This window comes from Myotis nattereri (assembly GCF_964212035.1).
Source record: "Myotis nattereri genome assembly, chromosome: 9".
Classification (NCBI taxonomy): Eukaryota; Metazoa; Chordata; class Mammalia; order Chiroptera; family Vespertilionidae; genus Myotis; species Myotis nattereri.
This window is the reverse complement of record NC_138084.1, coordinates 7,584,770-7,605,690: the sequence shown is the minus strand read 5'-3', so window position 1 is coordinate 7,605,690 and position 20,921 is coordinate 7,584,770. Positions and strand designations below refer to the sequence as shown.

The 20,921-nt window shown below is 57.5% G+C and overlaps 1 protein-coding gene and 1 pseudogene across 2 annotated transcripts; both read left to right on the top strand.

Annotated features, from left to right (window-relative positions):
* The first annotated feature begins 89 nt into the window (after positions 1–89).
* LOC308524742 (ferritin light chain-like) lies at positions 90–10,657 on the top strand (annotated as a pseudogene). Its single transcript has 2 exons — positions 90–145; positions 10,124–10,657. The product of its transcript is annotated as a ferritin light chain-like (transcript).
* Positions 10,658–14,829: 4,172 nt separating this feature from the next.
* Positions 14,830–18,531, top strand: FGF19 (fibroblast growth factor 19; the record flags this gene model as incomplete). Its single annotated transcript, XM_081100388.1, has 3 exons — positions 14,830–15,070; positions 15,474–15,577; positions 18,217–18,531. 3 exons carry the CDS (start codon positions 14,830–14,832, stop codon positions 18,529–18,531), a joined length of 660 nt encoding a protein of 219 aa, XP_080956514.1.
* Positions 18,532–20,921: the final 2,390 nt, after the last annotated feature.

The window sequence follows — 20,921 nt, the reverse complement described above, 5'->3', positions numbered from 1 at the left end:
ATTTATGATAACAATACAGCAAACAAATATGTAGATGGTTGAATAGCATCCCCTCCCCCCCAACCCCCAAATGCATGTCCTAGATTGGGATGAACCTGAACTCCAATGGCAGTGTCCTTACAAGAGACAGAGAGAAGACACAGAGGTAAGTCCATGTGCAGATGGAGGCTGGAGGGATGTGGCCACAGCCTGGCAGCACCTGGAGCCCCAGGAGATGGAAGAGGCAGGAAGGACCCGCCCCAGAGCCCTTGGAGGGAGCATGGCCCCACGACACTGATTTCAGGCTCTGCCCTCCAGTACACCCCTGGTTTTTAAGCCTCCAAGTTTGTAGTAGTTTGACAGGGCAGCCCTGGGGAATGAATAAAAACTGCAAGTTATTGTTATTGAGGTTGTTTTTACACTAAGAAATTCTCTGTGCGACTGTATGTCTCACCAGACACCCAAGCCTGCATCGGCAATGGCCTCTGTGGATGGGCAGTGAGGAAGGAGGGGCGGAGCCTAAGGGACAGAGATTTCCGAGTTGACAGGTCTGGGTTTGCAGTGTAGCTCCGTGCCTCTGCCCGGCTGTGGGCCTTTGGCAAGTCACTACTCCTCTCTGAACCGCAGTCTCTTCATCTGTGAAATGGGGACCATTATATTCACCTGCAGAGCGTCTGTGATGATGACACTATATCAGGATGTAAAGCATTCTGCACGTAGTAGGTGTTCAGTCAATAGAAAGCGTGTCTATTAGTTACTTATGCTGCAGGGCAAACTACCCCAAGGCTGTCTACCGCTCACAGTGCACAGGAGCTCTGCGTCGGAATGTGAGAGAAGCTGAGCTGTTTCTGGCTCCAGGCCTCATGAGAAGTGGGAGCCAAGCCATCGGCGGGGGCTGCGGTCTCATCTGGAGACTCGGCTGTGGCTGGAGCCTGTGCCTCCGAGGTGGTTTGCTCACCTGGCTGTCAGCTCGTGGACCTTTCTGTGGGACTATTTGGGTGGCCTCACAACATGGCGCCCACTTCTCCCAGAGCTCGTGGTCCGAGAGAGAACAAGGCGGGAGCAGCCATGCCTTGAGAGTCATACACTGTCGCTCCTGCCACATTCTGCTGGCCACTCAGGTTAATGTGCTGCGATGTGGAAGGAGACAACACAAGGGCACAGATCTCAGGAAATGGGGTCATTGGGGACCGTCTCGGAGGCTGGCTACCATGGTGCCTAAGAAGACCAAGATGTTCTTGGGGTCACTGGACACTAACAGAGGCTTCACTCTGCAGAATTGCCTTTGAGTCCAGCCTCCTGATGCTGGGCTGTAATTTTGTCTAACTCTCCTCCATATCTCGTCTTCCGCATAGGGCCATGCAAGGCCAGCATTTCCCTCCCCTTTGCCTAGGGTCATGGAGCTCATTATTGCAGGACTACTGGCCCAGGGCCCTAGTCAGCAGGCATCCGGGAGGGCTTACCCCTTCTCATGGGAGCTCGGCCTAAAGATTGGAGCTGCACCAGGCTCAGGGCCCCAAGATCTGAGACATCCTGGGGCACCGGGCAGGCCTGAAGGCCCGACAGCAGCGCCACTGGAGTGTCCGTGTGGGTGCATGATATGCACACGTGCATGCAGTCAACGTGTGCGCAGGTGCCAGTGTGCACGTGGGATTGATGCATAGGCAACCAGAACTCGAGTTCCATGTGACCCAGGCCTGGCCAACCATGGTGTCCCATTCCCCTGGCCACATGATTGGTTTAGAGATGACACGTGACCCGAGCTTGTCCAATCAGGGGGAACCCCGGGACTTGGAATTGTTTGTCACGTAATGAGAGACCACTGGAATGTCAGCCAGCCCGTGCACACCCCAAAAGTTTGGTCAAGAAATCAAAGAATCTGTGATTTTGTCCTGCCCTGGACACCCTCCCCCTCCCACTGTTCAACTACACCAGCCTGATCCCCGTGAGCGCTGCCCCTGGACGCTGCCCTGCCCCTGGATGCTGCGCCTGGGTGCGCGAGGTTCACCTCCAAGGAGGGAGACCTGAGAGGGCCCCCAGCATGTGCCCCAGGCCAGGAGTCCCCAAACAGAGGCCTCTCCTCCCCAGACATTCTAACGGAGGAAAAGGAAGTGGCTCCAGGGAAACCCCTGGAAAAGGCCCGGGAAAGCAGCAGAACCCTGGGCGGCGAGAAGGGAGAATTTCTCCTGCAAAAGGTCATCGTCTTGTGCATTCCGGCCCTGTGCTTGCAGCCGCCAGGGAATCTATGAAAGTGCTCATTCTTCTTCCCGGCCCCACCCGAGCAGTCCCGGCCGCAGTGGAGGGTGGACTCCGGGCCCGGGGAGAGGCCCAGCTTTCCTTTCTCTTCCCTTTCCCTATGGGCTTTGATGTTTGTTCAGAGTTCAGTGGGCACCAAGGCCAGGGTGTCACTCTCCGGAGAACGTCTCAGAGGATCCACTGGTCCCCTGCCCCGGAGCTTGGAGAGGGTGGGGACCCATGGGCGGGGCCCAGACACCCCCTGTCTTCCACTGAAGTCAGGGCTCCTCCCAGCACTCAGATGACCTGCCTGGGCGGTGGCCCTGCTTCTGACACTTCTGGTCAACCTCCCATTCCCCCCCACCACACACACACACACACACACACACACTCACACTTCACAGCCTCTTCTCACACTCTGCTCCCCATTCCCTTTGGAGCTGAGAAGATAGGGAGATGCTTGGGCTGTCAGATCCGGCCAGCAAGCCATAAGCCCGAGTCCCTGGACGACGCCGAGGCTAACATCGCCGGGCACACACCTGGCACATTCTCATGGTCTCGTGGTGGAGTCAGGGGTACCCAGACCCTGCTCCAAGACCAGGTAGCGTCCATTCCCTCTCAGGTGACCTGGCCAGGTCCTCTCACTTCTCCGAACCTCCTCTGTTTCCTTATCTGTGAAGTGGGCACAAATTACTGCTGCTAAGAAGATTCAGAAGACACACCCGGGCTCCAATTAGCAGGCATCTCACCCGGAGAGCCACAGAGGCCACCAGTCCCTCTCAGCCCCCCCCTCTCCCGCCCCCCCCCCCCCCTCCTGTCACAGGTGTCTGACACTCCAGCCTTCATTTACCCTAGAAAGTTTACTGCTGCCTGCAGGGGCTCAGGCCTGCCCTAACGGACACGGCCTGGGGGGTGGGGGTGGGGGTGGGAGACCTGCCCTTTGAAGAGGGTCTTTATGGTAATTGATGGTAATGGTGAGTGGCCTTGGGGGGGGGCAGGGAGGAAGCCCCCCAGGGGATAACTGAATTAGCCTAGAAAACAAATGACTTTCAGCCAAAACAAATTCAAGCACAGAGCAAAGGATAAGACCTCGGGGGTCAGTAGGGCTGAAGGGTCCACCCTATCCCCAAGTGCTTGGGACACAGGCTGATCACAGGCAGTGATGGGGGCGGGGGCGGGGGCGGTTGGGGGGGTGGACCCTGGGCCAAGTCCCAGCCGTGTTTTCCTGGCCGTGCTGTGGTTCAAGTGTCGACTGAGGGGTCCTCTCTATGGATAGGGATGGGCTGAGGGTGTTCCTCTCTGTGTGGATGTAGATGTTTCCAGAACACTCAGGCCCAGCCCTGGTCTGGGCTCTGATCCCTGGATGGTGACAGGAGAGCAATGAACCTCAATGGTTGTGTCACAAATAGGGCGACTAACTCACCCTGGTCTTAGAGGTGGAAGTCCTCTGTCCTGGGGACCCCTCTGCCCCCCGATAGTTGGTCACCTGAGACAAAGTCACACAGCTAGAGTGGCAGAGCTGGGGCAGGTCTCCTCCCTCTACAACCAAGCCTACCTCTCCCCTGCTTTCATTCACTCACTCACTCACTCACTCACTCAGGAGGCACCAGTGCACACACTGTGCACAGCCCGGTGCCAGGTGAGGGCAGATGGGTCAGCACACGGGGCTCCTGCCCCCGGGACCCCGATGTGTGCAGGAGGGTCCGCGTGGCCCCAGCTGAGCCCGTGACCAGCTCTGACGCAGCACTTCGGCTCTGCTTCATCTGTCTCTCCGGCTCATCCTCTGCTTCTCTGACTCTCAAACGGTCCCTTAATTGGCCATTTGGCCCCTAAATTAGGGGCGATTAGGATCAACCCCCAAGCAGCATTTCGGATGGCAGCCAGGGGTCTGAAGCCTCTCGTTGGGTCCCAGGGTCCTTCGAGTTGGTCACATTAAGGTCAGCCCTCTGGCCTGGCACGGGTGCCTGGGCAACCTCTGACCTTCGGCTCTTAAACAGGCCCCTGGCGGTCAGACCCGAGACCCCCGTACTGACAGCGGGGTCGTCAGGGTGTGCGATGCAACGTGCAGGGGGCCCGCAGGAGCCTGCAGCTTCCAGAACTTCCCACGTGGCCAGCAGCCTGCTGGGTACCGTTTCCCATCTATGCACGTGCCCCACCATGGCCACGGCGCCCTCTGCCACGGGCGTGAGGCTTGGCTGGCAGGAGCCGCCTCTCCCCAGCTACTTAGACCTGGACACGTTTGCCAACCCCTCCACGCCTCAGCCTCCTTGTCTGAAACACGAGGGCAGCCCCAGTGCCCCCAGCTCTGCCGTGCTCTCTCTCCAGGTGGGAGAGTTCTCTCCCCACCCCTAGGCCGGCGACACGGCGGCTGGAGAGGCCGCGTGGCTCAGGGAGCTGCCAGCCGCCATCGCTCTCACAGTGCTGTGTGAGGTCACAGGCCCCGCTGAGGATCTGATGAAAGTGAGGAGCGCGCACACGCGAGTGAACACTCGAGCACTAGGCCGGGCAGGTCTGCCTCGTAGAGCCAGGCGGGTGGCGCCCAGAACAAGGGGTGCTGCTAAAGCCCCCCACCACGGAGCAGGGCCAGGGGTGCTTTGCTTCCATTGCTGCCGGCTGTGGTGGAGGAGGGGGCCTTGGGTTCCAAGCCCCGCTCAGCCACAGCGTGGATACAGCCTTGGGGGAGCCAGGCTGGCTCTCTGGGCCTCAGTTTCCCCCTCAGAACACGAGCTGGCAAGGTTCCCTCTACGCCTGAGCCAGCAGGACGGCCAGCACGCGGTGCACCCAGGTGTCGAACAGCGCCCCGTGTTTCTGTCCACTCAACAGGCCGGCAGGGCAGGTGTCAGCGGTGCCTGCTCCGTTACCTCCACAACAACAACAACAAAATGCTCCTGCTGGCTCCCCGCACCTGGGAGGGCAGGTGCTTGATGTGGGCTCTGATGTGTGAATCTAACCCCCTTTGCTGCGGCCTCAGGAGCTGGCTCGAGCACCCAGGAAGGGCCCACCCTGGCGGTTCCGGGCCACAGCTCTCAGTCCTGCAGCACCTCAGGGCCCTCCCAGAGCCAAGCGGGAGCAGCCATCCCTGTGGAATGCTACACCTCTCAGAGTTGCAGCCCCCAGTGAACTGGCCACCATTGTTCCCGGCCTCCCAGCTGCCTCTCACCTGGGGCAATTTATGGGGTCACGAACCATCTCGAGGGTGCAATTCCCTGCCCTGGTACCAATTGGCCCCAAAGTGCTTTACAACCTGCTTATAGCACCAAGGATGGGAGCAGGCCCCCCAGGGACCGCTGAAGCCCTGGTGGCCCACCATTTGGCACCCAGGTGGGGGCAGGCAGGGACGCCCAGGTCCTGCCACCTGGAGCCCCAGCCAGCGGGGCCACAGGCCACACCGGCTCCTTCCTCCTGCCTGGAGTTTTGTTCAGGCTCCTCAGGGGTGGGAAGGGGGTGATAAAAACTGCTTTTCAAAACTGTTGTGAGCATTCAGTTAGATGACAGATGTCGAGTGCTCCGTGAATGGTTATGATTTGATTAACATGAAAGTGGAAATTACACAGGATCTCACCTTCCAGAGACAAGCCTGCCGCTGGGTGGAGCCTCCCCGGGAGTGCGGGCCTCCTCCCTCTGTGGAAAAGAGCGCAGTCTCACCAATGATTTTACAGCAAAGACCCGCGGGCCCCACAGCCCGGCGGCAGACAGACCTCCGGCCCGGGACCCGCGGCCTCTCCCAGCGGAACCACCGTTCTGACTGGCTCTGCCTGCCTGTGGCTCCTGAAGAATGCTGCTAAGCCTCTCTCTGCGTCTCGCCCTTTCTCCCTTCCTTACGGTCGTGGAATTTGTTCGGTCGATGTGTGAGCCTCCTGGTCACCCACTTTTCTCTGCTGTCTAATATTCCACGGTGTGAATGTGCTCCGGCTCCTTCAGTCATGCCCTGGCCGAAGGACACTGCCCGTTCCGGTGTGGGGCTACCGGACATAGCTGCTCAGAACAGACCCATGACGAGGGGCCGTCTGCTCCGCAGTGGAAATGGGAGTCTTGGCCTCACTCACTGCTTCTTCAACTCTCTCCATGGCAGGAGGGAGAGCCGGGCTGGGGACACACAAAGCCGTTTACCCCCAGGTCCTTGGGGACGCTGGGCTAGCCTGGAGCTCAGCCAAGCTTCCCTGTCTCCTTCCTCATCATTCCCGCCCCCCCCTCCCCGCCCCGCGCCCCCACACACACTTCATTCCTGCCACCAGTATTTTCTGAGCCTCTACGGTGTGTCCACTGAGCACGGTGCCATGTGCTGGAGAAACAGGGGTGTTCAGGGGGGCAAGGTCCCTGCCCCGTGAGTCGTGTGCAGGGGAAGCACACAGAGTAAGTGAACACACAGATAAAGGCTCTTCTGGCGTCTGTTCCCTCCCCTCCCCACCCCGGGGTTGAGCCCCGCTCCCTAGACAGGACCCTTCCCGCACTTCCTTAGGGTCAGAGGACCTGCCCTCTGGGATGGGGCGCCTCCTGCCCGGCGCCCGCCCGCCTGAGGCTGCCTGGGCCACTTTGTCGTGGCCAAGGGGGCTTTTTCACTCTTCAAATGCTTGGGCAGCTCCCATGGTGCCTTCTCCCAGGGGCTCCATGCAATTCTCAGAGACCCGTCAGCCCTGGCGGGTCCAGCCGCAGCGCTTTGATTCACAGGACAGATGTTTGTCAGCTTACACTCGGAGGGGCCAGGGGAGGAGGGCGGCATTGAATAAGAATCAGGGTGTCAGCGTCCAAAAGGTGGCATTTCTCCGCTCTAATTCCTTGACGCCCAATATGGCTCAGAGTTGGGCTGTTAATGGGCAGGGAACAAATTGGGGGCTGCCACCTGCGGTTCTTCCAAGGGGAGGGAGGGGCCGCCTTCACAGTTCAGGGGCCGCGGGAAAGCGTGCGTGGGTGCTCCTGGCCTGACATTGACCTGCTGGCGATGCTCCCTGGCCAATGAGCCTCAGTTTCCTGGTTTGGGAAACACGGCCGCTGGGGGCAGTAGATGCGATGGTGCGTGCACACGCCCTGCTCGTTTCTAGGCCTGGCACCCAGCCACCCAGCAGGGCCACTGCCCGGCTGGCGGTGCCCTCCCTGAGGGGTTCACCCTCGATGCTGGTGCTTCGGGGAGGGGGCCTGGGAGAGGGCCTGGGAGACACTGGGCCTCAGAGGCTTTGTGGATCAGTTCCTGGTCTGTGAGTCGGAGGCCCAGCACAAGACTGCTGTGCACGGCTCCACAGATCCGGGGTGATGCAGCACGGCAGCCTGTCTAGGTAACGGGGGCTTACCCAAGGGTGGGGTGGGAGGGCACATATGCCAGAAGGGGCAGGTGCTGTGCGCTGGACAAAGGGGACCTGGGCAGTTGAAGAGAAGGGGAGAGAGGGAGGAGTGAGAGGAGGAACAGGGGTTGGGAGCGCCCTCTACCTCTTCTGCTGAGGGCCAGCTGATGTCCCTGTGCCTCAGTCTCCCCATCTGTAGAATGGAGCTGTGTACTCATAGATCCAGCACAGTCTGGGTCCTATAGACGGTGAGGAAATGGTCTAGAGCAGTTCTGGATTGGGCTTCAGAGAGAGGGCCCTCCTTGTCACAGGCTAACCTCAGTGAGAGGCCTTGGTCGGGGTTAATGGGACCCACACTCCAGAGGTGCCCACACCCTGTTGGCCTGGCTCACCCAGGGGCCCCGGGAGCCTCCAGCCATTGCTGGAGCCCCTCGGTTCTCACACCACCCTCTGCAGCCAACCTCTCCCATTTCCTAGACGGAAAACCTGGATCAAGTGCTTGGAAGGCACCTCCAGCCCCCTTGCTCTGAGGCAGGGGTGGTGAGAAACCCTAACCGTCCAGTTGATTAGCTTTGCGACTCTGGGCAAGGCAGTTCCTGAGCCTCACTTTCCCCATCTTTAAAACGGGCTGTGAAGATTAAATGTGTAGCAGAGAGTGCTTACACACGCAGTGCTTGGCTCGGAAGAGGGCTTGTAAGTGTCAGCCCTCCCCCTTCCATCATCATCACCACCGCGGTCCCGCCTGGCACAGCGCCGGGCACACATCAAGCGCTCAGCCCCGTGCTGGCCAGCCTGCCTCCGGTCTCCGGCCCCCCGAGGGCAGAAAGAGGAGGTGCACTGTGCAACGGCGGTTGTTTGGAGAGAAGGAAAGTCGCTCTGGGTATCAAGTTGGAAGGACAGTCAGCTGTGGCTGTGACGTCCCACGGCAGGGCAGGTTTCTGGTGGGGACAGAGGTGGGCGATCACAGGCCAGGGGCTCCAGAACCTTCCAATTTCAATATTTCAATTCTACAGCTTTTAGCGAAGTCACTGTTAGCGCCATTCATGTTTTCTCATTGAGCTATTTTCTGTTTTTCTTGACGAGGCCACACGGGCCGGTCAAAATAGTTCCCATCAGAACACACTGCTGTTTTGATGACGGAGATCAGTCGGAAAAGAGAATTCACTTTACAGCCAGGTTGGCGGCACCTGTGATCACACGCGACTGGCCCAAAGAAGTCTGAGGAAGTCCAGCAGGCCGTAGAATACGCGGAAACAGGGTAGCTTTCCTGAATTCAGGAGAAAAGTGCACATCCTGTCCCGGGCCAGCATGTGGACCGGACCCACCTGGGGAAGAGACCATGGGGGCCAGAGATTCCTGCTCTGAGAGTGGACAGGCGAGAGAGTGGACAGGCGAGAGAGTGGACAGGCGTGAGAGTGGACAGGCGAGAGAGTGGACAGGTGTGAGAGTGGACAGGTGTGAGAGTGGACAGGCGAGAGAGTGGACAGGCGTGAGAGTGGACAGGTGAGAGAGTGGACAGGTGTGAGAGCGGACAGGTGTGAGAGTGGACAGGTGTGAGAGTGGACAGGTGAGAGAGCGGACAGGTGTGAGAGTGGACAGGTGTGAGAGTGGACAGGTGAGAGAGCGGACAGGTGTGAGAGCGGACAGGTGAGAGAGTGGACAGGTGAGAGTGGACAGGCGTGAGAGTGGACAGGCGAGAGAGTGGACAGGCAAGAGAGTGGACTGGTGAGAGAGTGGACAGATTGAGACTGGACAGGTGTGAGAGTGGACAGGTGTGAGAGTGGACAGGTGTGAGAGGCGTCTCCCTGGGAATCTTCCGGGTGTGATGTGGGAGGGGACACTCCTAAGTGCCCTGCACTAGGGGGCAGACTGCCTACCCTAGATCCCCACTCAAATCTGCTGGTGTCAAATGTGCCTTCGGAGAGCATCTCGTGCCATGGAAAACGTGTACAGCTCTGTGGGGAGGGCAGTATAATTTAAATGTCTTTATTTTTTTAAGATATATAAATACTTTTTTAAAACCTGAAAAGAAATCTACCTAAACAGAAACTGGCTCATAATGTGGCCATGATATTCCAGGTTTTACCATTGTTTTTGTTCTGCTTCTCTGGGTTTTTCCAATTTTCTACCCTTGAAACAGTACCACTGTTGCAATGACAATGCCCAAAATCAACTTTATTGAGGTGTGATTGGAAATACAATTCACCCTGATGTTAACGGTACCCCTCAATGAGTTTGGACAAATGTCAGGGCCTGTTTACTCATCACCCCAAACAAAATACGGAGCATCCCCCTGTCCCCAGAGAGCGCCCTTTGGGCCTTTCAAGATTCCCAACCCCATCCCCAGCCTCAGCCACCACCCATCAGCTTTCTGTCACCATACATTAGAGGTGTCTTTCTCTAGAGCTGCCATTCATCTTAAAAAAAATAAAAATAAGGCAGTGCACTCAGAGGTCCCGATCTGTCTCTGGCTTCAACAGTGTTTGGACGGAACAGAGCCAGGGAAACCCCGCCTTCCAGCCTTAGACCACTCTCCAGTCTCATCCAGTCACCACCTTCAGAACCACCTCTGGGACCAGCCAACACACCGTTTTGTTTTGTTTCTACCTTAACTCCTATTGCCGAACAACCAGGAGCTCCCAAATTCGTCCCAGTTATTCCACCGAGGTGGAGGCTGCCGTCAACCGCCTGGCCGACCTGCATCTGCGCGCCTCCTACACCCACCTCTCTCTGGGCTACTATTTCGACCGCAAGGATGTGGCTCTGGAGGGCGTGGGCCACTCCTGCCACAAGATGGCGGAGAAGAAGCGCGAGGGCGCTGAGCAAATCTTAAAGTTGCAAACCAAGCGTGGCGGCGGCATGCTCTTCCAGGACGTGCAGAAACCTTCCCAGGATGAGTGGGCAAAACTCAGGACACCACGGAAGCCGCCCTGGCCTTGGAGAACCTGAGCCAGGCCCTTTGGGAGCTGCAGGCCCCGGTTCTACCCGTGCAGACCCTCATCTCTGCGACTTCCTGGAGAACCACTTCCTGGGTGAGGAGGTGAAACTGATCAAGAAGATGGGCGACACCTGACTCACATCCGCGGGCTGGGCTGGGCGAGTATCTCTTGGAAAGGCTCCCCCTCGAGCACAACAACCAGGAGCCTTTGGAGCCCAGAGGCCTTTGAGGGGCCCCTCTGCATCCCCTGGTGTCTCTGGCTTTTACCTGAGCCTCTTCCCGAAACTACTAGCCATTCTTTTAACCACCCTAGAGCCCTCTCCCATGCATTGGACCAAATGAAACAATAAAACTTTATACAGCAAAAAAATAAAAAGTGTGGCAAAGACGGCCTTTAAATGAATAGCAATAGCTACTCCTCTGCTAGACATCTCAGTATGCCAGGTGGGCCCTGTATAATTGATCTCTTACCCTGGCCGGTGTGGCTCTCAACCTTGGATAAATGCGGGCCTGAGGAGGATGTCAAGGTCTGCACGAGGACACACTGAGTGTCGTCCTGTGCACTGAAAGGTTGCTGGTTGGTCAGGGCGCATGCCCAGGTCCTGGGCTCGATCCCTGGTAGGGGGCGTACAGGAGGCAGCCGATCCATGTTCCCTCTCACATCAATGTTTCTCTCTCTCCCTCTCCCTTCCTCTCCCTTTCTAAAAAACAATTTTTTTAAAAAAAAGAGAAAGGAGATGTGATCTGTTTAAGACAAAGTTTGGCCTTTCCATTGATAACCTTTTCTAATTCTCACGTTAACCCTGAGAATTAGCTACCTTTTTTGCTGTTTTACAAATAAGGAAATGGAGGCTCAGAGGAATCGCCCCCTTTCCCACTCTGCCACAGCCCCTATGGGTGTCCAGGCCAGTGGGCAGCGTGTCCCCTCCCCCAAGACTCCACAGCCCTTGCTGTCCCAGTTCGCTATGGCAGTTCTCCTTTTTCTGATGAAGACTTTCACCGGCACCCAGGGGCTCCTGCAGTTACAAAGCACTTCTCAACCATGGGTGGGGCAGGGGGCTGGGGAGGGGTGTGGGGAAGTGCTTAAGAAGGCGCGTTTGACACTGTGATGCAAATGTCTAACCATAAAGTGAAAAGAAAAGCAATTATTTCCCTAATGCCAAGACTGGAAATGAAGCTGAACAAGGTTTTCTTCACCGCAGGGACGGGGGCTAGAAACAATGACAGCCTCATTTGCCACCATCCCTAGGAGCAACCCCGACAAGGTTGGTTGAAGGAGGGCGGCCCCAAGTAAAGGGTTCAGGGCCATTAGAAAGAGCCCAGCGAACATCAAATCCAGAACAAAGCCACCAAGCCCAGCCCTTCTGGCCACCTGTGCCTGAGAGCTGGGGCCGCGCCTGGTCTGAACGGGGCAGCTGGGATGACCAGGACCTGGCTGGCCTCGCCCACTCCACTCAGTGAATGAAATCTCACCAGGTGAGTCAGCTGGCTCAGCCACCAGGACCAAATCAAGTGCAGCCTGGAAAGAGAAAACCCAGCCCAACCCAGCACCCTGGGGGCCGCAGGGGGCTGTGTGCTTTGAGCGGCTTGGGAAACTGGCCCTCACCTTCAACTTGGCAGCTCTCACCTGGACAGCCTGAGCCGCAGCGCCCCCTGCTGGCTAGCCCTGCCTTGTCTCTGCCCTTCTTGACTTCAACCACATGGATCAGGGGCACCAACAAGCCTGTCCAGGCTCCCCGGTGCAGTCAGTCCACAGGGATGCAAACCCTTGCTGGTGCCTCGGCCTCCGTTTCCTCACACGTAGCATGGACTGAGCCTCTAAACCAGCGGTTCTCAACCTGTGGGTCGCGACCCCTTTGGCGGTCGAACGACCCTTTCACAGGGGTCGCCAAAGACCATCCTGCATATCAGATATTTACATGACGATTCATAACAGTAGCAACATCACAGTTATGAAGTAGCAACGAAAATAATTTTATGGTTGGGTCACAACATGAGGAACTGTATTTAAAGGGCCAGAAGGTTGAGAACCACTGCAACTCTGAGCACTGCTGTGACTGTGAGATGCCGGGCACTCCAGACAGAGCTTCCGGGGACAGCCATCACTCTCCGTGAACCACACTCCGGGCACCTCATGTCCACTCCTCCATATGACCACAGCACAAGGCTGAACGCAGGCACGAGGAGGCCACGGGCCCAGCAGGTCCATGACCTGCCCAGGGGGTGGGTCTGTGCGGCACAGGGCCTGACCCCAGAGCCCACGGGAGCCCACAAGGCCTCCCCCAGATGCCGCATGGCCTGGATTTACAAGCGCATCCGCCTGAGTTCAAATAACAGGTCCACCACTTAAGGTGGTGTGCATCCTGGGGCCACTCCCCCACTTCTCTAAGGCTCCCATCTGTTCAATGGGGGGGGACAAGGTGTCATGGAGGGGACTTGTGGAGGGTTAAGCCCGTAAACACCCGTAAAGTGCTTGTAACAGAACAGGAGGCTGCCTCCTCTGCCGTCCTCCTGAGCTCCCAGATCAGGCCGGGGGGGGGGGGGGCACTCTTTTCCCACCACCGCGGGGGAGGGGCCGCAGGTGGGGGTGGAGCCAGAGGCCGGCGTCCCCCACCTCCCCCAGCCCCACAGGGGCACGTCCCCCGTGCAGACCTTGACATCCTCCCCAGGCCCCGCGTTTATCCAAGATCTTTAAAAACGAAAGCTGCAGGGGAGGGTAATTAACTTTAATAGGAGCCGCCTTCGATTTAAAGCCACAGGGGGGAAGTAATTAGATTTAACAGAAGCTGAGGCTTTCTGAACCGAGACACCCGGCGTGGGGGTCCCCGCTCCAGAACGCCTTGGAGATGATGTCTTCTTTTGTAAAGACTTTGCTGGTGACACTTCCGGCGTGCTCCGTCATTAACGCCAGTCGCCGGCTGGGGTGTGAACGTGGCCTTCGCTCATTGAAATTCATTAGGCCTGGCACTGGGTTCCTTTCCGGAGTCCCCGCCGTTTGCCCTCCCCTCGCCTTTGCGCCGAGCGAGTGTAGCTCTTCCCCCAAACCAGCCTCCAGCGCCCCACACCCAGGAGTTGGGGGTGGAGAAGGGCTGGAGGAAAAATGAGAAAGAATCCGTGTTGAGCCACAGCCCCCGGGGAGGACCCCTCTTTGCGCCAGGGCATGCCATTCCCTGGAGGTTGTCTGCATTCTCAGAGCATCCTGAGAGAAGGCCTCTGGCTTGCATGAGCCGCTTCACTGGGTGGCCCCGATTTCCCCACCTGGTGCCGGCCCCACCCCGGCAGCGTGCGCGTGGCTCCGCTGCCCCTCCGCACCCGGTAAGGGGCTCCCCGACCTCTCCATCCGCGCTGCGCTCAGGGACCCAAGGACGGCACCAACGACAGAAACAGAGGGGCCCCCTTTCTCCCAGCGCCCGGGCCTGAGCGGTAAGTCAGTTTCTAAATCTGAGCTTGCAAGCCCACCGAGCCCCAGAGGCCCCTGCACAACGACCGCGAGCGCGGCAGGCAGAGCCGAAACCCGGGCTGATGCGCCATCTAGCGGCGCCCGCGCGACGCCCTATTGTGCTCCGGGGGCGGGGTTCGAGCCCGGCCCCGCCCCCCCGTCGGGGTACAATTTATGGTCATCAAGTCAAGGGGCCCGGGGTGGAGGAGGGGCAGGATCTCGAGAACACAGGCTGGGAGAATGTGAGAGGGTCCGCGCTGCAGGAGAAATGCCATCGCGCGGCTTTCCATCGGGGTGGGAGGGTCGGCACCGTCGAGGGAGGGAGCGAATGGGGCTTTTAAGGGGGGAGGGCCCTAAAGCCGAGGCAACGTTTCTCCGGATAGGGGGTGAGGGATGCAAAGCTCAGTGTCCCCCCTCCCCCAATCTCTAGTCCCGGCGTCCCTGCCCCCGCCCCAGCTAGCGCCCCCGACGAGCGCATTCTCTGGGGAGCCGCAGCCGGAGGCGGGGCCCCCTCAAACTCGCCCAGTCAAGAGCGACCTGGCTGCCCACCCCGCCACCGAGCCGCGGGGAGGAGCTCCTCTGAGCACAGAATTGGGGCCTCCTCCGCTCCCAGACCCGGCGACCTGGGCGGGATCACTGGGTAGGGCCCGGGGAGGGGGCTGGAACTGGAGGCGTGGTGTGAGTGGGTGTGTTGGGGGGCGGGGGCCTGATGCAATCCTGATAAGAAATGCTCGGGTGTCAGGGGCACCCACCCGCCGAGAGGGTAAGACGCGCTATATAAGGCCGCTCGCCTGGAGCCGCTGCGCCCTCGGAACAGCGCCCGCAGAGTGCACGGCTGGCAGAAGTGCCCCGCGGACACCCTGCCTCCTCACGCACAGCCCCGCAGGGCGTCCCAGCTGCGGCCCAGACTCCCGCACCCCCCAGCTGCCAGGAACTGCGCCCCGGAACCTGAGAGAAGTGCCATGCAAAGCGCGTGGAGCCGACGCGTTGTGGCCCGAGCCCTGGTCTTGGCCAGCCTCTGGCTGGCCTCAGCCGGGGGGCCCCTGGGTCTTTCGGACGCTGGGCCGCACGTGCACTACGGCTGGGGGGAGTCCATCCGCCTGCGCCACCTGTACACCTCCGGCCCCCACGGCCCATCCAGCTGCTTCCTGCGCATCCGCGTGGACGGCGCAGTGGACTGCGCGCGGGGCCAGAGCGCGCACAGTGAGTGCCCGCCGGGTCCCCCTCCTGCCCAGGGTCCCCTCCTTGCTTCGCCTCCATCTACGCCCGCGGGCTCCCCACTCCCGGCAACACCAGGTTTTAGCACATCCTCGTTCTGTACCCTCCCTGGGTCCCCCGACAGCGTGAGGACTGGGGGAGGGGGCACGGCTCTGTGGACCTACCACACCCATGGGTTACTCTCCCCTGACCCCCCCCCCCTTTGGCTCCTACAGACCCTTCACTCGTGGGAATCCCAGGACTTGGCACCTCGGCGTCCCACTCCCTCCCTGGGCCCCCAACAGCGTTAGGAGATGGGGGAGATCGGGGCAGGGTACGGGCACCAACCACGTCCACATATCGTGGGTCCCGCGGCCCCGGCTGCAGCTCTTTGCTTCTCTCGCATCAGGTTTGGTGGAGATCAGGGCAGTCGCCTTGCGGAAAGTGGCCATCAAGGGCGTGCACAGCGCCCTGTACCTCTGCATGGAAGGCGACGGCAGGATGCTAGGGCTGGTAGGTGTCGCCAACAGGCGGGAGGCCCTGGGGCCGGGGCCTGCAGGGCGGGGGAGGGGCGCTGGATCCGATCCAGGGTCCGCCGGCTTCCTCCCGCTCGCGGGGCTGGGAGCTCCGAGGGGAAGGCTGGCTGCCAGGGCCGGATTAAGTTAACGCCCGACGTCTTTCTGCGGAAGTTTAGGGCCCCGGCCAGTGGCCCCCAGTGGCGGGAGAATGGGTCAAAGCCGCCTTTACGCTTACAGTTGAGTCAGAGGCCGGCCCAGTCGGATGGAGGGAACCCGTTACTTAGCTGTCGGATGTGAAACAGGAAAACCCACCTCGGGCCTTTTCAGGCTGGGCTTGCTCTTGGGTGGTCCTCCAATCGGCTCCCCTCCCCGCAGTATTTAAAAAAGAAAGAAGAAGAAAGAGGGTGTATCCACAATTCCGGTCTTTTTCAAAAGGTCACTCCTCAAACAACTCAGGGGAAAGTGGCATTCAGGATTGGAGGTATTTTTAAATTAATTTTTATCTACAAGAAAAACCTTTTGCAGGCCCATCAGAATAATACTCCATGCGTTCTCTCCCTGGTGCCCATCCTGGTGTCCAGCTCACCTGTGCAGCAGATGCCTTTAGGGGTGGGATGGCCCAGCTACCCACCGAGTTCTCCAGGCAGGAAGTGCCCGGAACAAAGACGGAGAGTTCAAAGGGAGCCCCCCTCCCCCCGCCGCCCGGAGGAGTCAGTGTGTGGGCCAGGGGCTCCACTGGGGGCTCAGGGGTGGATCCTGGGGCTCAGGGGTGGATCCTGCGCCTCAGGGAGGGCCTCTCCGCCCTCCCACCCCCAACCCACCCCCCACCCTCGCAGCACTAATCTTTTCAGTTCCCCAAAATTGTGCTGTGGCTTTGAGGGTTGTTCATTCCATTTATCCGCGGCTCTGTGTCGGGTTTTATGGCCGAGTCCTGAGTGAAAGGACAGGAATGGAGGCCAAGAGAGGAGATGAGCGCCTGCTGAAAGCTGACACCCAAAGCCGCTCAAACCCTTAGTTGCAACTGCAGTTATCGAGTTATTGTGCCTATTACTTATTGGGGGGGGGGGTGCAGGACAAAGAATGGCAGGAGGGCCTGCTGGAGCTGATGGGTCTAACTTACCATTCTCCTAATCCAAAAGGGGGTAGGGGGTTGGGGTCCACCTAAAATCCAGCCTGCCTCTTGATCCCATGGGCATAGTTTAGCAAAAAATGAGGATTGGGGGGGGGGGGGGAGATATTCCACATTCTCCTGGAAACTTGGAATCTTTTCATTTGTCTGGAAAAGAGAATGAGACGCTAACTTCTCCCGAAGTAAAATAGTCCATCACTTGGTTTTACTTCCCTTGTTTATGTATCTATTTGTATTTACCCCTCCTGCTGTCTGGTGGCTTTATCCCCGTGCCCGAGCTGTGAGCTGCGGGCCTTATCAGGGCCTTATCAACACAGCGATCACCCACCTGCAGTTCAACGACCTTTGTAGGCTTGGGCAGGAATGAGACTGCGTGCCTCCTGGGGTTGTTTACTGCCCAGCCCTCCTGGCTCCCAGCCGTGGGCAGTCCTCTGGGTCCCCAAGGGGTAATGACACTGGTTGGAGTTGGAGACGGAACTTGCTCGCTGACACCTCCTCAATCAACTATGAATGGTCTGGGACCTGCCCTGGTTTTCTTCCTCCCCCGCTCATTTCCGGCCACCCCCCCACACCCCCCTGCTGGGTGCAGGCGCTTTCCTAGGCCTGGGGGGGAGGGGGGAAGGGGGGTTTCTTTATCTTGATGATCCTGGCAGGCTGCCTGGATGGAACTGGAGGGGGCTGATGGTTCTCACAGGGGCACCAGGCTAAAAGGCCTGAGGACCTACCTCTCAGTGATTTGGGTCTAAATGGGGACTAGTCTTTAATCTGGGTCCCAGGTCAGATTATGTGTGATTCTTCATGAAAAGACTGAGTAACAGTTCAGCAGTGTTTCCCAAAGTGCCAGTGGACTGCGAGGGAGTTTTTAATGCCAATACTTAGATATATTTACTGTAAAGAGGTATCATGCCTCCGATGTTATGGATGTTATTGCTCAGAACAAGACTAAGTTTATAAAGTGACATTGCGTGGACAATGTAAGGGATCAATGCAAAGTATAGACAGATGTTGAGTAGTCGTGAAATCTACCCGAAGTGTGTGCGTGTTTGCAGGTTGTAAATTATCAAGGTATAAAAAGTATAGATGTAAATCTATATAAAGTACACCTACTTAGTATATACACTTAATGTATTTAACCTATACATAACGTTATAAATGTTACGGTACAGCATAGGGAATATAGTCAGTAATATTGTAATTATGGTGCCAGGGGAATGCTAGGTCACTTTGTAAGTTATGTAAAAGATAAATCACTGTTGTACACCCGAGAACGAATATACTGTATGCCAACTGCAATTAAAAAAATAAATAAAATGAAATGAAACGATAAAAATGCTACAAATGTATATTGAAATGCAATAAGCGTAAACCTCTATGTAAAAATAGGCACTTGAAGTACCTTTGTAATTCATGTCCTACTTGATATCCTTTAACCACACGCACACACAGGACCGATGGAGAGCGGGAAGGTGCCCCCCGGAGCTCACGGTTGTCTGTTTTCTCCGCAGCCTCAGTTCGTGCCCGAGGACTGTGCTTTCGAGGAGGAGATCCGCCCCGACGGCTACAACGTGTACCGGTCCCAGAAGCACCAGCTGCCCGTCTCGCTGAGCAGTGCCCGGCAGAGGCAGCTGTTCAAGGCCCGGGGCTTCCTGCCGCTGTCCCACTTCCTGCCCATGCTGCCCAGCAGCCCCGCGGAGCCCGTGCACCGAGAGCGCCCCTTGGAGCCGGACGCGTTCTCTTCGCCCCTGGAAACAGACAGCATGGACCCTTTTGGGATTGCCAACAACCTGAGGCTGGTGAAAAGTCCCAGCTTTCAGAAATAAGCGAGGCTCCCGCCTCCTCCCAGGCCAGGAGCCGCGGCCTGCGGTGCTTGCAGAGTGGCCTTGGCCGTGCGCCTACAAGGACGCCCTGGGCCCATGTTCTATTTAGCTCTAGGAAGAAACATGTAGAACTTGTACATAGACAGTTTGACATTGGCTGTGCCCGTTTCTAGGGGATAGACTTGTATGGTCGTAAATTTGTAAGTCCTTCACCGCCTCCCCCTCCCCCTCCCCCTCCCAGGTGCTATCCCAGCTCCCTGCCCTGAATTTGGTCATTGCTTTCCTTTCCATGCAGTTCAGTTCTACTTGAATACCGCCACTGACGGGGAAACTCATTATCTTTGGGGACGTTCTGAAGCCAGGCTGAGGTTCTCTGCAGATTCCACCCGAACCTCCGGCAGGGACAGCCAGGAGAATGGTGCAGGTGGTCAGCTCTGACTGGCAGTGGAAATGACTCACGAGAGAATTGGTCCCGGTCTCCACTGCAAGCCCCTCAGGACAGAACCTACTGGGTGCAGGCGCGGCCCAGCAGCTTCCGGAGCAGGGGGACCCCGGGGCTCCCCTCCAGCAGGGGAGAACTTGAGAACTCCCCACACTGGCTGGTTCTGGATGGAGAACCTGCCAGACTCCTTGGCGGTTCACCTGCTTCCCCTGGCCCTCTCCCGCAGGCAGCCAGAGCACTTGCTCAGGTTCCCCCCTAAGACCGGCCATTCTGCCACCCGCTCTGCGGCACGGTCCCCTCCGCCCTTCCCTGCCACAGTGACGAGTTTCATCTGATTTGACCAGGGGGTGAGTAGGTTTCACAATGAGGGCCTTTGAGAGGGACCCTCCCCTCACCTCAGCTGTTTCCCCTCCTCCCCATTCTCCCATCACGTTGGGGCTCCGGCTCCTACCTGAGCGCTGTGGATATTGACCGGAAAAAAAAGCGGGCACCAAAAGCTGCTTCCGTTTCCTGGCCGCCCCGGCACCGAGTCACTCCGCGTGGGGACTGGGCAGCTTCCAAACTTAGGTGAACCCCACGGTTCATTTGAAGGCCCCAGATCTGGCCAGTAGCTTGTGAAAGCAGCAACGACGTTGAGTTTTCCCAGCACTTAGTTGCCAACGTGATATTTATGACTAATTTATTCTGTTTGATAGGCACATCTCTTTATTTTCCTACTGTATTTATACCCCCAAATTGTATTTATGTGTACACATGAATTTGGGGTTTGGTTTTTTGTTGTTTTTTTTTTTACAGTAAACCGGAGTTTGTATCAAGCGGTGCGTTGTTACGGACCTGAGTGTTGGAGGAGGGAGGCGAAGGGGAGGAGATGGCCGTGCCCTGTTTTTGCTGCGTCCAGTACTCTGCACTGCCTTCTGCAAGCTTTCTTTTTCAATTGCAGTTGCTATTTGATATTTTATATCGGGCCCTGGCCAGTGTGGCTCAGTTGGTTGGAGCGTGATCCTGTGCACCGAAGGATCACTGGTTCGATTCCCCCAGATACCCCGCGTTTCGGGTTCAATCCCTGACGGGAGTTTGTACGGGAGGCAACTGACTGGTGTTTCTCACATCCATGTTTTTCTCCCCGTCTCTCTCTCTCCAGAGGCAATACAAACATATTGTTAAAGAGAAAACTTAAATGTTTTATATTGGTTTCAGGTGTAAGCATAGTTAGACATTGAATTTCTGAAATGATTCCCCTGACAAGTCTAGTGCCCACCTGGCACCGCACATAGCTATTACAATATGATTGACGGCATTTGCTGTGCTGTACTCGACAGCCCTGTGATTGATCTAGAACTGGCAATTGGTACTTGTAAATCCCATCCCCTTTTCCACCCAGGCCGGCAGCAACCTCCCCTCCCCCGCGCCCCCCGCCCCATCTGGCAGCCATCAGTTTGTTCTTTGTATCTGTGATATGAGTAAGAATCTGTTTCTGCCTTGCTTGTTCATTTATTGTGTTCTTTACATTCCACATATAAGTGAAACCATACGGTATCTGTCTTTGTCTGACTTATTTCACCCAGCACCCCATCTAGGTCCACCCATGTTGTTGCAGAAGGCAAGATTTCACTGTTTGTATGGCTGAGTAATATTCTGTTGTATATATGTACCACCTCTTCTTTATCCGCTCATCCATCAATTAGATAACGCAAGCTGGGTTGCTTCCCATAAGCCTCGGATTGCTTGCACCACCACTCAAAGCTGAGAGGGGCGGGTTAACCAGCTAGTGGGGGAGGCGCTGCCCTGCCTCCACTCCTCTTGGGAAGTTGGCCTTGCCCCCTGGCTGCGTCCCCCTCCCCTGCCCTAGGTACTGTGGTCAAGTTTAGCGAACAGAACATGCCCCTTTACATTTGAATTTCAAATAAGCAATGCGCTTTTTTTTTTTTTAGTGTAAATATTTCCCATGCGA